This window comes from Taeniopygia guttata, chromosome 5 (assembly GCF_048771995.1).
Source record: "Taeniopygia guttata chromosome 5, bTaeGut7.mat, whole genome shotgun sequence".
In the NCBI taxonomy this organism is placed as follows: domain Eukaryota; kingdom Metazoa; phylum Chordata; class Aves; order Passeriformes; family Estrildidae; genus Taeniopygia; species Taeniopygia guttata.
This window is the reverse complement of record NC_133030.1, coordinates 11,329,804-11,345,075: the sequence shown is the minus strand read 5'-3', so window position 1 is coordinate 11,345,075 and position 15,272 is coordinate 11,329,804. Positions and strand designations below refer to the sequence as shown.

General features: G+C 51.8%; 1 protein-coding gene across 2 annotated transcripts in view; it reads right to left on the bottom strand.

The window, feature by feature from the left end:
- KDM2A (lysine demethylase 2A) overlaps nucleotides 1-15,272 on the bottom strand; it is a 33,534-nt gene that overhangs the window by 8,838 nt on the left and 9,424 nt on the right. For both annotated transcript variants that reach the window (XM_072929539.1, XM_030275351.4), the window contains exons 4-13: nucleotides 9,783-9,921; nucleotides 9,103-9,181; nucleotides 7,876-7,922; nucleotides 7,584-7,762; nucleotides 6,722-6,828; nucleotides 6,332-6,425; nucleotides 5,707-5,860; nucleotides 4,897-5,012; nucleotides 4,656-4,782; nucleotides 3,433-3,854 (exon numbers count right to left, since the gene is read on the bottom strand). In XM_072929539.1, coding sequence (XP_072785640.1) covers nucleotides 3,433-3,854; nucleotides 4,656-4,782; nucleotides 4,897-5,012; nucleotides 5,707-5,860; nucleotides 6,332-6,425; nucleotides 6,722-6,828; nucleotides 7,584-7,762; nucleotides 7,876-7,922; nucleotides 9,103-9,181; nucleotides 9,783-9,921 — 1,464 coding nt within the window. The remainder of the gene's footprint in view (nucleotides 1-3,432; nucleotides 3,855-4,655; nucleotides 4,783-4,896; nucleotides 5,013-5,706; nucleotides 5,861-6,331; nucleotides 6,426-6,721; nucleotides 6,829-7,583; nucleotides 7,763-7,875; nucleotides 7,923-9,102; nucleotides 9,182-9,782; nucleotides 9,922-15,272) is intronic.

The window sequence follows — 15,272 nt, the reverse complement described above, 5'->3', positions numbered from 1 at the left end:
GGGCAGGGACCCCTCCGGGGAAGCAGGAGTCCTCCCGCGGTCCCCTCCCACCCTGTCCGAGACCGGAGCGTCCCCGCGTCCCCTCCCCGCGCCACGAGCATTGCCAGCTGCCTGACCTTGCGCCTCTGGAGCTGCCGAGACTCTGGGGTGAAGTTTGCCGAGCCCTCTTTGTTTCGGTGCCCGCACTGTGAGGGCTGGGGCCCCCTCCCCTCTCCCGGACACCTCCGGGGGCTGGCTCAGACCCCGGCCGGACCCCCGGTGTTCGGGGACATGGCTGGGGAGCAGCTGCGCCCCCCGCCCCAAGCGCCCCCGGCTCCTCCCCGCCCCCAGCAGCCGCACTGGCGGCCGCGTGCTCCTCCCGAGCCCTTGGGCAGCGGCGGCGGCAGCTTCCTGAGCCGGAGACAATGCTGCTGCGTCACCCACATGCGGTTCCCAGCAATGCTTTGCAACGGGAAGATGGCAGAAGAGAAAAAGGGAGCGAGGAAGCGGAGGGCAGAGCCGCGCTGCTGCAGCGCCGGGAGGGGCCGGGACGGCGGGGATTGGCGCAGGGTCCGGGCGGCGCTGCCCACCGGCCGCCCCGGGATCCCTCCCTCCCGCTGCCGCCGCAATCCGAGAGGCCGGGGCCGGGCTCCCCGGGGCCGGGCAGAGCGTGGCCGAGAGCCCTTACCCCGTCCCGCTCAGGCCCAGCCTCCCCGGCCCCTTTCTTTTGTCTGCTCCGAGGCGGGTTTGGGATCTGGGAGACCCCGCTGGAGCGAGCGGGGCTTTGGAATGTAGGCAAGAGTCAACCCCCTTGCAGCTTCCCCCTGGGTGTGCACCCCCACACTCCCGACCTGGAGGGACAAACACCCCGCCGGCCAAGTTAGGGAGCAGCCGCATTCCCAAAGGCACCGGGGACCAAACCGCTAGAGGGGGACAGATCCATTCCGGGCGATCAAGGTGCCCCCAAGCAATCCCAGCCCCCCACCCCCGAGACGCCCCCCAGATACACATCACAATTAAAATGGAGGAAACTCCTGAAATAAAGCCAAACAGCACAGGGGAGCAGCGGCTGCTCCCACTTCTGATGCATCCAAAGCATCTGCAGGCAACTCCAGCTTTGTGATCCCAGGAAGCCAGTCAGTAACATGCTGACCTGGCTCCAGGACTGTCACCAACTGTGCAACCAGTGACAACCTCCGGCCCCTGGTATGGGCTTTCTCCGACCCGGTGACCAGTGCTGCCATCCCACCATGGGAGACCTTCCTGGCACAGCTGACAGGCCACCCTGAACTTCCTCACCCATCCCTGAGGATACCATCCCCAGTCCTCACCAAATTCACCCTCTGCCCATTGCCCAGTCAGGTAGTGACCGATGCCACACCAGAGGTTTTGAGATGAGGTCCTAGAGACAGGATCAGCACTTCAAGGAGGGGCTTATTTTGTTTCTACAATTCTTAGTGCTCCAACAGCTCTATGCACAGCACAGATATAACCTGTTTATGCCTGGCCACAGGGGCCTGGCTTTAGACCTGCTGTCAGCTGCCTCATGACCATTCTCCTGTCAAAACCAGTCATGGAAACCACCACAGAGAGGTCAGAAATCATGGATAGAAGCAGTCAAAAGACAACAGGACCTCTCAGAAATTCCCTCTTTTGTCAATGATCCTTCCAATGACCTGCACCATACAGAATTTTCAGACAATTCCTGCCACAGAGCTGAAAGCACAACATTGTCACATCCAAAGTGGCATATCCTGCCAAGTGATGCTCCAGGCTGAACTCGTGACAGGATACATACTTCTCCACATGACCCCACATACAGACACCCTAAAATCCTGATCACCACACAAGAGGCTGTGGGAAAAGGCAGCATTTTCCTGCTCCTGGAGTGCCTGGGGACACTGGATATCAGAAGGTGGCACTGGATGGGCTGATCAAGGTGGCACGCCTGCAAGTCTGAATGAGAAAATGCCACGTTCTGACCATGGGAAGCACAGACCAAAGTGCAGCTTTCCAGCTTGGCCAGATCCCAGCTCCATCAATGACCTTACCTGGTGACACAAGGGCAAAAGCACCTGCTGCAGATTGGAGGCCCCAGTTAGAACTTTTAGCTAGAAATGTCTTAAGCCCTCCCCAAGCTTTACAAGCCAACTTGTACAGGCCACTTCCATCACCTCTGTGGAAAATGGGTTTTGAAAGTAGAGCTTTGCTGTGGTTGGACAAACTTGTCCCACTTTCCCCAGCCACTGCAGGCTTGACTAAGGACCTTGATGCCTTGAGGATGCCAGTCCTGAGGGACAGAGTCCTGCAGCTCAGGATACTTCCAAACCTCCGAGGACAGCCAGCTGTAAGGAGCAAATCCTCAGGGAAGTTGTCTGGGACCACAAAGGCTGTCACCCACAGCTCATCTGCGAGGTACAATCAGACACAGAGGCCTGGTCACACCAAAACCACAGGCACACCTTTACTACCTCCAAAACATGAACAGGTTCTTTGATCAGGTCTCAAACTCCAACCAAATACCAACAACCTTTAAGGCTCTGCCTTCAAAAGGCCCAACACCAGCCTCCTTTCGTCAGCCCAGGGGTGAAACACAGAGCCCACAGCTCAGGTTCCTCCAGAGCACCATACAGGGCTCAGAAACACACACATCACATTCTCAAAGGTCACAGCACACACAGGATGCCTGAAAAGCCACAGAAAACCAGAAATTCAACCCCTAATAGCACCTAGACTTTCAACCAAGACCCCAGAGCCACACCCTCTGCTCCAAACACAGCAGAGCTCAGGATTTACCCAAACATCTCACAAAAAAACATCAGGAGACAGCACTTGGAAATAAAAAAAAAAAAAGGCAAAGACAAGGACACATGCATGGCTGTGTCTGGATGTCAGCTTTGGTACAGGCAAGCAGCTGTACAGAACACCAACAGCATGGAGGAGAGCAGAAGGTTAACTTTTTAGGGACTAGAATGGATTTTTGGGGATAGAGTGAAGCTGACATTCCCACTTCAGTGCTGAAACAGCTAGAACACCAAAGCTCATTGGGTCAGCTCAACAGGTGAAGGCAAATAAAATCCAAACAACCCTCAACAGCCCAAAATAACTGACTCTCATAACTCCAGGTCACACCCTGGGCAAACAACTCAAAGGAACAAAGCCAAATCCACCCAGGGCAAGGAAAAGGCTCCAACTGTCACAGCATCCACAGCCAAAACTGGAAGTGAACTGCATCAGCTACGAGCACTCCTGCACTGACACCCATAAGCGATCCAGCCAGAGCGCAGACACCCTCCTGCTTTCCCAACCCCAAATCCCAGGGATGTCCCTCAGGTGTAACATCAGCCTCACACAGAAGAAGAGGAGGACACCAATCCTGCCCCAGGACAGGGGTAGGGTGAAGATGAAGCCTAGCTTCCTCGTGGGAAGTGCTTTGCACTCACTCAGGCCTACCTTGACGTCAGCGATGAGGGCGTCCTCATCCTCGATGCCGGTGGGAACACACTTCTTGTGCAGAGGGAGCGACTCCAGCTTGTCCACGAGGCAGCGCAGCCCCTCCAGCTCAAACTGGGTCAGGTGCACCTTCCTGCTCTTGCGGGGGCTGCCCCCACTCGGGTCCCAAGCCTGGCCGTTTTGGGAGCCTCGGCTGGAGTCAGAAGAGTCTATGGATGGGGTCTTCTTGAGCCCCGGCAGGCTGCTCCGGCAGCTCTTGCCCAGTTCGTCATAATCCACGTTGGCACCGTTGGCAATGGGGCTGGTGAGAATGGACCTCCTGGTCATGGGACGCCGGGATTCCTTCACTGCTCCATCCTCATCATCCTCCTCCTCCTCCTCCTCTTCCATGTTCACAGAGTCCGAGGAGCTCAGCTCCATATCTGCCATGATGGAGAAACAGGGAGAGCAATCACAGGAAGTGTTCCGTGTTTAGTGGGATCACCCCAGTCATGAGGGATGCTGGAGCAACAGATTTGTATGAGATGAAAGGAACAGAGAAGCTGCAAAAGAACAGCTAAACACTTCCCATTCCTGGCTTGTCTGTGGGAATGCAGGGCACCAGATATGGAAAAAGGTCCCAGAGGAAGAAATAGCAAATGCCCTAGACTGAATTTCATGGAATTGTGTTGGAAGGGACCTGGACTGCCATCTAGCCCAACCCCAGTGCCATGGGCCTGAACATCTTTCACTACAAAATGCTGCTCAGAGCCCTGTTCAACCTCATTTTGCTTTGGAAGGCTTGGGATCTTCAGCTGAGGGCTCAGGATCTTGATGCTGCCTGCATGATGCGATAAAGAAGATGTGGACTCACTCATGACTGTGAGGTCACTGAGCCCTCCAAGTAATTGTGTCAGCCTCTCAAACCCCTCCCAGGCCCTGCAGAAGGCCCCGGCCAGTCAGAGAGAATTCCTGCCCACAGCACTGTGATCACTGCAACTTCCCCCCATCTCTTCTGTGTAAGGCTCTGAAGTGGTTGTGTGCTGGTTTCACAGCTGTGAGGAACCTGGGCTGCTGCAGGGGCCATAGGAGGAAGCAGAAGTCTGGCTGGTTGCGACTTCATGCCCAAAAAAAGTCCCCACCCTGCCCTCCCCTGCTTGGCACGCTGCTGAGCCAGTGCCCCAGCACAAGGGCAGAAGAAGCCAGTAGGACAGGGGTAAGGAAGGAATAAGGGCTGCACTTACCCATGCTGAGGGATTCCTTCTGGAAGTCCTTGGTGAGGTGGGAGCGGCTGGTGATGCAGTACACATAACGCTCCAGCACGTACCAACACATCTCGTAATAGAAGGGATAACGAAATTTATTTGGGACCTGCAAAACAGGCAAGAGGATCTGTCAGGCCTCTTTCCCACTGCTGCTCTCAGATGGCAGATGCCACACCAGGTGTGGCCCAGTGTCCAGCACGGGTCTCCCACAGGTCCTTACCCGTGTGCGGTCCTCAATGCTGTAGATCCGGAGCTGCATAGGGATGTTGAAGCTGTGTAAGAAGTTGCCGCCAAAAACCAGCGTGTCCATGGGAGTGTACACAGCATGGATCCAACCTTGGGGAGAAAGAGTTGGAAGAATTCTTCTGATCCATCTTGCACAGCTGTTTGTCACCCTGGTGTCATCCTAGATTGTTTTCTAACTGCGTTAGGCCTAGCACCAAGGGAAACAGCCTTCTGAAGTCTGTTCCAACACTCTAAACACCTTCAAAATAACTCAAGTTCCACACCTTCTAAGGCTAAGCAAGCCGGCCAAGCCCAACATTTGGGGAATTCCAGCATGGGTTTCCTTAAGGCAAAGCCACTCAGTTCAGAAGAAGTGTCAGTTGTGATAACAGGACTCAAATGAGCAAGATGTGAAATCCCTGGTGTTTTCTGCTCCTCGTTCTGCTGTGTGTCACCACTGCAGAGCCGTGACATAAGACACCTAGGAAGCTGAGGAGCTGCCCTGGGCCAGCCTCTCCTGAACCTACACTGTTCCATGTGTCAACACAACAGGATCTGGGAAAGCCTCCTTTAATAATTAATCAAATGTGATGTGAGCCAGCCACAGCTTTCCTAACACTTGGGCTGGATCCACAATGCCATCACAGACATGTTTTGGGAGGTGGCAAGCAAGAGGACAGAGACATATGACATCTCCCTCTTCCAGTGACTCATGAGGGAGCTAAATCCTGCCAGTGTTCCAGGAGTTTCAGTGTTGCCACAATCCTGGCCAAGACCAGGATGCCCCTGCCCACCCTGAGGGTACCTGAGGGGATGACAAATGTGTAGCCCTGCTTGAGCTCGATGCGCTGGCACTCTGACACTCTGTCCCCAAGGAAAATGTCTCCCTGCTTCCCTGAGAGAAGCCAGTTTTCATAGAGCTCCAGGTTCTGGGGTGTGGGAGGGATCAGCCAGAAGATCTGCAAGTAAAGACTCATGTAAGTCATCACATAATGAACAGCTATCGCTTCTCACCAACATCTGAATCTCTTCCTTGCCTCTCCCCCTGAGAACTTCCCAGCAAAATGACTGGAACAGCTGCACCCCTTGAGAGGGCAAGCAAGGTCCTTCCCAGCCTGACACACTGAGTGCTACAAGTAGCTTGAGCTTGGGATGCTTTTTAAGGTATGATTTACATCAGTGTCAAGAGATACAGAGTCCAGGAAAGCCACCAGAGTGACCAGGAGATTTGCTGAGTTTGATTTACCATGTTAGAGCTACACCTGAAATAGGGATGGGCACCTGTCTGGCTCCATGCAATACAGGTAAGTTTAGGGTGGAAAGATTTCAATTTGCTGTCTGGGACCTGCATCCTCAAGGATTTACACAAAAGCAGACCAACAGCCACTTTCCTAAAGCACCGATAGCTGTCCCAATAAGCACTGTCCTACCTTTCCCCCTCGGTGGATGTGGTACCACACAGAAGTGCCACCAAAGTCCACGTGGAAATCTGTGTAGCAGCCCTTGACACTCATCAAACAATATCTGATGGAAAACAAGATGAGAAGGTGAAAATGAATGGTGACCCACACTTTGGAGCAGATATGACATTCCAAGGAAATAGCTCCCCCAAACCCAGGCCAATGGCTCAGAGCAGTGTCACAAGCCACTCAGCTAAAGGGGATTCAATGAGTGACTGCAGTGGCCTTGCAAGTGTAACTCACAAAAATAAGCTGGGAGACTGCTCCTCCCCCTTCCCCTTGGTATACACTGCTGCTCCCTTGGGCAGTTTTCCTGCAACAGATTGTTTGCTGCCTGCCACAGCTCATGAATTCACTTACTTCTGCACCTTTGGGTACTGCATCTCCAGGATGGCATTGGTAGACTCTGTCTGACTTTCCTTTAGGTGCCTGGGCCACATGTTATCAACCCAGTCAATCAAATCCACCTACAACACAGAGGTAGGAGATGTGAGCAGAGAAAAAAGGGGCACAGCAAAACCTTTCGCTACCCCAGGCTGGCAAATCCCTTTTTGGTCCTTCTCCACACCCAGAAACTTTCCCAGTGCTACTGGGACAGTCCTACACATAAAGCACTTAGGATCAGGTGTTCAGATGCCAGCTCGGGACTGCCATAGAAAATATGTCAGACAGCATCTCCTAGGGGTGAGATTCAATTCCCGAAGCTTCAGGAGAGACAGAGATGTCAAGGTTCCCTCTGCAGTTAACAGAGAGAAATAACTGGCCCCACACAGCTGCCACTTCCACTCTGCTGACTGCAGAGGTAGCTTGAAATGTTCACCCCATCCATCCACCTCCCACAGCTCATCCTCCCAGCACAAAACAGCTTCCTGCCTCTCTTCCAGCATACCTCCAGTCTTGGCCTCCTCTGCCCTCAGAGATTTCAGCATTTTGCATCAGGAATCTTCCCTGCCACACTGTGCAGAGTTCAGACTTCCACGTTTCTAACTACTGACAGCCAATGAACAGGCTATCTCTCCAGAGAGTGACATGCCAGGGACTTAGCCATGGTCACCACAGCCTGACTAAGAGATCAGCTCCAGCAGCATTCAGGCTGACATCCCTGCTGAGCCCATGTGTGTTCTGAGCAGCCCCTCTTTTACCACATCCCAATGCTGGGCTGCACCTCGCCCCCATATTTCCAGAGAAAGCAGAACCCTGTGGGAGGGAGAGCCTCACTCACCGTAGCAGGTCTCTGCACCAGGTTCTCCAGCTTGGTGTGGCTGAACTCCAGGCTGATGACGTTGTAGAGTTTCTCCCGCTCCTCCTCTGGCGTTTCGTAGTAGCGTGCCCACTGTGCCATGGACATCTCGATGTCCCGCTGCGTGTTCACATCCATCACATCCACTATCCGCCGGCTCCCTGCCACAACAGACACATCACTGAACCGTCCCTGTGCACCACAGACTCCAGGAGGTGAGATCCTCAAAGACCTCAGGCACATAAGTGAGTGCAGGGTGGCTCCGGACACTTACCCACACACAGCCGCACATCGTTCACACTGAAGTCCGGATCCGGCATCCTGTGGGACAAACATCTGGCTAAAAAGACCATAGACCATCAAGTGCTTCTGGCTGCACACCCTGTGACCCAGGAACTGGCACCCTGAAGGTATATCTGTGCTGCTTTGGTGTTGGAGAAGGCCATGGAAGAGGATCTCTGGGGGCACAGGACTGGGGTGAAACACTAGGACAAACCTCTGGCTCAGGAAGCCGGGTTGGAAATAGGATGTATCATCTCCAGAGCTGTTTTACAGTGACTTCTAGCAAAGGAGCCAGGAGAGGCCTTGAGCTGAGCAATCCCAGCTCTCGTTTTAAAGGCTGCTTGTGTGAGTTATCCCAATCCAAAGGCACGGCTGGAGCAGGACACACAGTATATTCCACTGACACAGCAGAACCACTCCAATGTTTGTATTGGCACCCTTCTCTGTACAAACACTGCTGTCACAGGCAGAGCAGGCTGGCAGCCATTCGAGCAGCTCTTGACCCAGAGAAATATCCAAAAGCTCAGGAGAAATCCAGTTTCAGTCACACTGTAATACTCAGTATTAAATCTCTATCCTCCCAAGTCACCCAGCAGTTAAACTGAGCCTGGCACGACTTCCTATCCAATTCACCCCAGCACAGAACATCGTGCACTGGATGAGATGTCACCCATCTGTTCACAGCCACAGAACCTCATGGCTGAGGGACTTTGGAGCAGTGCTGCTGGTACTAGCTCTGAAAGTTTGTGAGGGGTCATTTATTCCTCTAATCAACCCCAAAAACACTGACCCAGTTTACACTTAGAGCTGCAAACCTCAATGGCTGTACTGCAGCAAGAGAGGCAGACAGCAGTTTAGAAGTTCGGAAAATCAGGTTGGAATTCTAGAAAATGCCAGAAATACTACAAATTGTTTGACTCTCTGGCAATAGATGCCTATGTTACTGGAAAGAAACCCAGCCAGATGTTGCATCAGAGCAGCAGTTGGACTTCCCAGACATTTGGTGGAATTCTGATCACCTACAGCCAATTCAGTCCTTCATTTTCATCCAAACAGACTAGGAAGAACAGGATAACTGAGCTGGAAGATATTTCTCTCTGCCCACTGCACATAAAAAACAGCGTGGACATTACAGTCAAACCAGCCTGGCAGAGCCAGGATCAGATCCCACACAGTGAAGAGAGATGAAGAAATTGGGCCAGAGTCTCTCAGCACTTACTTTATCCCCAGGCCGTCCGAGCTCCTGAAGATGAGTGGGTCCCTCAGGCCACCCCGCTGGATGTACTCAACTGTGAAGTCTGGTGTGGGAAGACAAGAAGAGGGAAGGTTTAGGAGAAACTCCTTCAGAGTATTATACACATGCTCAGGTTGAAAAGGATCTCCGGAGATCCCTAGTCCAACCGTGCTCCTCACTTTTCCACACTCCTTCAGAAATCCTGGAACTCCTTTGCAGCAGTTCTGAGAGGCAGCAGGGTGTGTGCTACTGACAAGCCTCAGACAGGGCCCCTAAGGAGGGTTTGCTCCAACAGGCTGCTCCTGACAAGTGAACAGCCTGGATTTTGGTGCTTGCTTCCCTAGGAAGCTCAGAGCCAAGCAAGAGATGCCTTGCAGAAATGCTCCTCCCTCCCAGTAAATCCTCATGAGGGGCTGTGCGATGAAAAGCCATCCCACGGAGCTGTGTGCGTGCTGAAAGGAAGGGGAGACATCCCACACAGTCCTTGAATTAAGGATCTGGTAGACACGTGGCTGCAATTACAGGTGCTGACCCAGGCAAACACTCCCATTCCTGGCTGCCACGTGTCCCAGCAAGCTGCAGACTGGCTCCATGCTCTCCGGAACAAGCAGCTTCCATGCCATTCCCCACACACACTCCCTGGGACCAGCAGCCCCAAGACAAACCTTTGCCTTCCATAAAGACCACAAAAGTGGAGTTGAACTTGTTGGTGGACAGCTTTTCCTCGAGGTCAAACGTCCTCTTCCCTTCAATCTCATCATCGGAAATGCCGTCGTCCTCATAACGCCGCCTCATTGTGCCACGCTGAGGGGAGAACACCGGGAAGGCAGAAGTTATGGCCATGGGACAGGAGGAACAACCAGAGCCTCATCCCAACCTAACACAGCTCAGCCACGGCCTCTAGGGGAGCCCTGGTCTGTTCTGAACCCAAAACATGCCACTGAAACATCAGCTTTGCCCCTCCTCCATCCAGATTTGTGCTAATTGGGCCATATGAGACAGATAATCACTCCTAATGAATTTAAGTATGGGAGGAGGAAAGAGAGTTTAGCATAACAGAGGCAAAGAATCAGTTCCCCAGTTTTACAGGTGCAGCAGTATTTTGCTGCACTGGAGGTAAAGGCACTTGTGAATTTAAATCTCTACCAGAACACCAATGATTAAAAAAAAAAAGATTCTCAAGTTTTCATCTTTGACGCTGTGCCTGTACACAAAAGCTGGTTTATTATAACCCTTGTTTGTGTGGGGAAGAACAGCAGAGTGGAAGGAACACTTTTCCTAGAGGGTCTTGTAAGCACATCTGTACAGGGATCCCTGACAGACATCCTCTTCTGGCATTACTGATCTGGAAGAAATTACTGTCCCCAGCTGCTGGCCACCTGGCCAGACAGCAGAGCCCTTCCGTGGGAATGCTCCCAAATCCCATCAGATAAAAGGCAAACCTGCTCTGAATTAGCCAAGCTGCCTTCCCCTAATTAGGGATGCTCCCATTATCAAGCATGCACACCAACTGCCGGGCCAGCAGACAGGATGGGGCAGGAGGTGACACAGCTGCTGGCACCTGCCTGCAGTAAGGAGGGGCAATGTCACATCCCCAGCAACACCACCAGAACCAGCGTGCGATAACCTCACTGGAGAAAGAGGAATGACTCCCTCATACAGAAGTACTGCTTTAAATAATTTTTTTAGATAATTAGATGAACCAGTGCAGGAGCATGTAGGGACACACACAAAAAAAGGCTTTTCCCCCCACCCCCTCCAACATTTAATTTTAACTCCCAGTTTCAAGCAGGCTGATGGATGCACGAGGAGTTCCCCAGCCATCAAGACAGTCACTCACTCATTGTTAACAGCCCATTGACGGTGCTCAGCTTTCCAGCCCCCTTCCCAAAAACCTGAGCACAGGGACTGCAAACACTCATCAGCCAGGCATGAACAATTGGCTTCTCCAGAATGGGGCACTTCAACCAGGGTCTGTCCAATGGCCCCAAGGTTTAAACAATCTGGAAAAGGGCTGCTGTCCTTTGTCTTAAGCCATCCTCTAAAGATGAGTGGGATCTCCCCGTTTTTAACAACAAAGAAACTCACTTATGGGTTTTTACAGAGACACTTTTATAAAAGCAGGAAAATACATTCTAAAAGCACAGACATATGGGAGTGGCACCAGCAGAAATGACCCATTCCTTGGGAACACTTGGAATTTCGCACTGCTAAAGCTGGGCTGCACACACCAAAAACTGGAACTCCCAAACGTTCACTCTGCCTTTAAACCGAGACTGGCCCTTCCAATGGGATGCATCAGAACTTGGAGTAAAAAGACATAGAGGCGTTATAACTGTGTTATAATGGATGATTAGCCCACCTCATAAAGCACTTATCCTTAAAAATCATAGAATCCATGAAGCTTGCATAGTACTCAGCTTTAAAATGAGGGCACAGAGCAGAGAGGGGTCTGCCCTGTGCAGGATTTAGGGACAATGAGCAAACCTCAAACTCAGCTTTTCCTGAAGAGCCCAGCATTTTGGGGAAAGGCCCATTTATTCCTTACTAAACCACACCAGGGAAGTTTAAGACACACCTATGCCAGGCAAGGATGTGAATCACCTTCCAGCATGACCAACGTTTTACTCTTCCCAGTCCGAGGCAAGTCTAGGACTACAGATCCCAGCAGCCAGCTCTCTGTCAGAGACAGAGCAGGATGTGCACAATGAAGAGGATTCTGCAGTCCCTGATCTCACCTGGTTTGGGATCAAGTGGGTCCTGCTCACTGCTGGACCAGATTGCTTTTTGACCTTCTCCCTTTCTCCAGACACTCAATTTTAGGGGGAAAGTCCTTTGACTTTGCTGGATTCAAAACCTCACCTTTTGGGAGGAAAAGGTTTGGCATGGAGAATCTGGCAAGAAGAGGCTATGTCCAGACCAGTCCCTTAATAGATTATACTTGACTCCCTTGGCTACACTTAACCAGGAGCAGCAGTTACTGCACTGGGTTGGAACTCAGGTGAGTCCCACTTGAGGATGAACCTCAGGATACCCAGGCTGGAATGCAGCTCCAGCCACAGACATGATGACCAGGCATTATCTGTCCTTCTGGAAGTGGCACCAAGCCAGGCTCTGGATTTGTAGAGCAGCTCATTCAACAGAAATGTGACCATGTGGCTGGGCCCGATTCGGATCCTCTTGGTGACACGGGTGGATGCTGGAGATGCACTGTGGGATCAGGGCCCTGTTCAGACTCTTTTCCCAGATCTCCTTCACAGCACAGCCTCCAAAGCAAACAGGTTGGAACCTTCAATCCAAACCACTCCACGATAAGGCAGCCACACCACAGATGTGCAAACACCAGGAAACAGGCAGGAACACCTTAAACTTGAATCCCTTTGCAATAAGGAAACTGGGATGCAAAACACAGAAGGAAGGGGATTGTGTCCTCCAGCGGAGCAAATTCCAAAGTCTATTGCTACTGTCATCAGCAAAGCATCAACCACAAACCCCCTCCAGCTCCCAGGCAGATCAGCTTTGCCTGCTCCTTGGGCAGGGAAGAGTCTGGCCTCCTAATTGGCCCAGCATGAGGAGAGCAGGATCCCAGCCGTGGCTGGGGACCCAAAAGCACAATGCAAACAGCTCCCATCCCTTAGGACCCGGCCAGGGCCACACTGCTTTCAAGTCATTGTTGTCTTGGAAGGGTGGGGAAAAACAATATTTCAGGGCCCCAGAGCAGGCAGGAGGAAGGAAAGGCTTCTGTGCTTCCAGGCATGCGTTATAGGAGAGGCAGCATCTGCGGGAGTTTTCCCCTCCTGGAGTCTGCAGCTTCCTCACAGCACAGTGACACAAACCACAGACCCCATGTCCCCAAACTGGGTCTCTGTATCGAGGACAGATGTGCTCAGTAGATGCTCCAAAACCCCCTTTCTTCTCTGGTGTGCCACACAGGAAATTGCTGCCTGGATAAATAACTGGCTACAGGTGACACCTGCAAAGCCATGACAAGCTAACGCCAATCTTACCTTGCCACTATTGCACACACAGAGCTGTGCCAGTCCTTCTGACAATGCCAGTTTGACTGCTTCCCAAGAAGAGCTGGCTACCCTTGTCCCACAGCCTGTGCTAGGGATGAGGCTGGCTGAGTATCCCTTCCCGGCACATTTTTACAGCCCATCCAGAGAACATCAGCAACTCACAGTCCTGGGCTTAGACTAGAATTGCTTCTTCCTGGGAGTGACTCCACTACTGGGAGACCTTCCAGTATCAACCAGTTCAGCCAGGGACAAACAGCTTCCCAAAATGAGATCAGCAGATGTCCACAAAACTGCCACCTGTGACAATGTTCTGAGTGAAGTTCAGCTCCAGTGAAGCAAGTGCACAGAGTCAGGCACATTACATTATCTGTAGGACAACCTCAGCATTCAGTATTAATCAACAATATTTAAATATCACCTAGTTTTCCCAGCTTTCTCCTAGGATTCAGGCATTTTTCATCCTGCTGAGAGTTTTACTAAGGAAGAACTGACAAGTGGTTCAAACCTTTTCTCTCTGTGTCAGGCAGGGTCAAGATGAAGGCACTTTATTCATCCTCCAAGACCAGACAGCCAGCAATTCCCACCTAAGATAGCTGTCCCTCACCACTTCTTACTGACCCTCCTGCGTACCATTCAATTAATGGAGAAAATAGGAAGCATGAATATTAATCCTGCTGACAGCTACCCCTTCTATTCTGATTCTTTCACGGGCATTCTCCTTCACCCAAGGATTCCAGGGAAAATGCCTCATGAATCTGCACAGTGGCACTCTCCAAAACCCTTCCTTGGAAACCTCTTTCCAACAGCAAGCGCTGCCTCCATGGAGTACAGCTCCCTACAACAGCAAAGGAGCTGACAGTCAGCTGAAGAGAGCCAGAAAACTCCTCTCCTGTGAGGTTTTTTTTGAGGGAAGAACGAGTACAAGGTCACATTTGAAAAAAAGAACAGGCTGTCCCTTTCGCTGAAAGAGCCTCGTGTATTTAAAGAGTAAAACCAACACACACCACAGTATTTTAGTCACTTCCTGTCCTGTCTGCTGCCATCCCCTCCCTCAGCTCCATCTCCCAGTCACCAGGAACCTCTTCCTGCTATGTCACAGCTCCTTCCCCCTCAGGAGACCAGAGGACCCCTCTTGCTTTTAATCTTTCCAGAGCAGCTTGCCCATGTGAAGCCTTCCACAACCCTCTTCTACACCTTTGACATGAAGAATGCAGGAAAGTTTCACCTCCATTTCCAATCCCAAACTCCCCTTGTTGCAAGGTTTTAACTTCTCCCTGGCTCCCAGTGTATCCATAGAACAGTGCGACCTACCAGTGCATTTCGTCCTCACCCCACCCCTTTGCAGGTTTACTCTGCTGAAATACACCCAAATTGATTATAAATCAAGCAGCTCAACTCTCCTTAGTCAAGGAATTTAACTTCTCACATATTTTTACAGCAAACAACTGTGGCTATTGCCTAGATAAATCCAGACCTGCAACATTAAAATCTCTCAATGGGTGTTCTGATCTCCGGCAAGTACCTGAGGCAAGTCCAGAATTCTGCCTCTGAGACCTTGTGCTGAGAATCCCCAGCAATTTATGCAGTGGGAAGAATAACATTTATTTCTCCAGGAAGACACCAGGCAGCCTGACAGGAGGATGGACAACCAGGGAAGCAGCCAGGCTGTGATCAGACAGACCCAGGGCACAGCAGGTGCCACTGCCAGAACGGGCTATGCAGGGAAGATCCTCCCTTGCCAGTGTTTCCAGATAGAGTGTGAAGAACCAAGACACCAAGATTATGACACCCAATCAGCAGCCTGCCAGGTCACTGCTTATCTTAAGCACAAGAGCTTTTCCTTTCTAATCCCTCTCCCCTCCAAGCTGGCACCTCCCACTTCAGCTCCTGGGCTGGGCTCTAAGCTCTGGAGCACAAGCACAGCACAGAGGCAGCAAGTTCTGCCCTCTGTGCCTCTCCCACCTTCAATCCTGGACTCCCTGCTCCCCGAGCTATGGGAGGCACCACTTAGGATCTAAAGAACAGTCACAATCCCCTCGAGAGACCCAGGACAAGAGGAACCACTGAGCTTAACTCATGTTTAATGACCCACACCACCTCCCATTTCTCTCAAAACCTGGAGTGCAGGATGGGCGT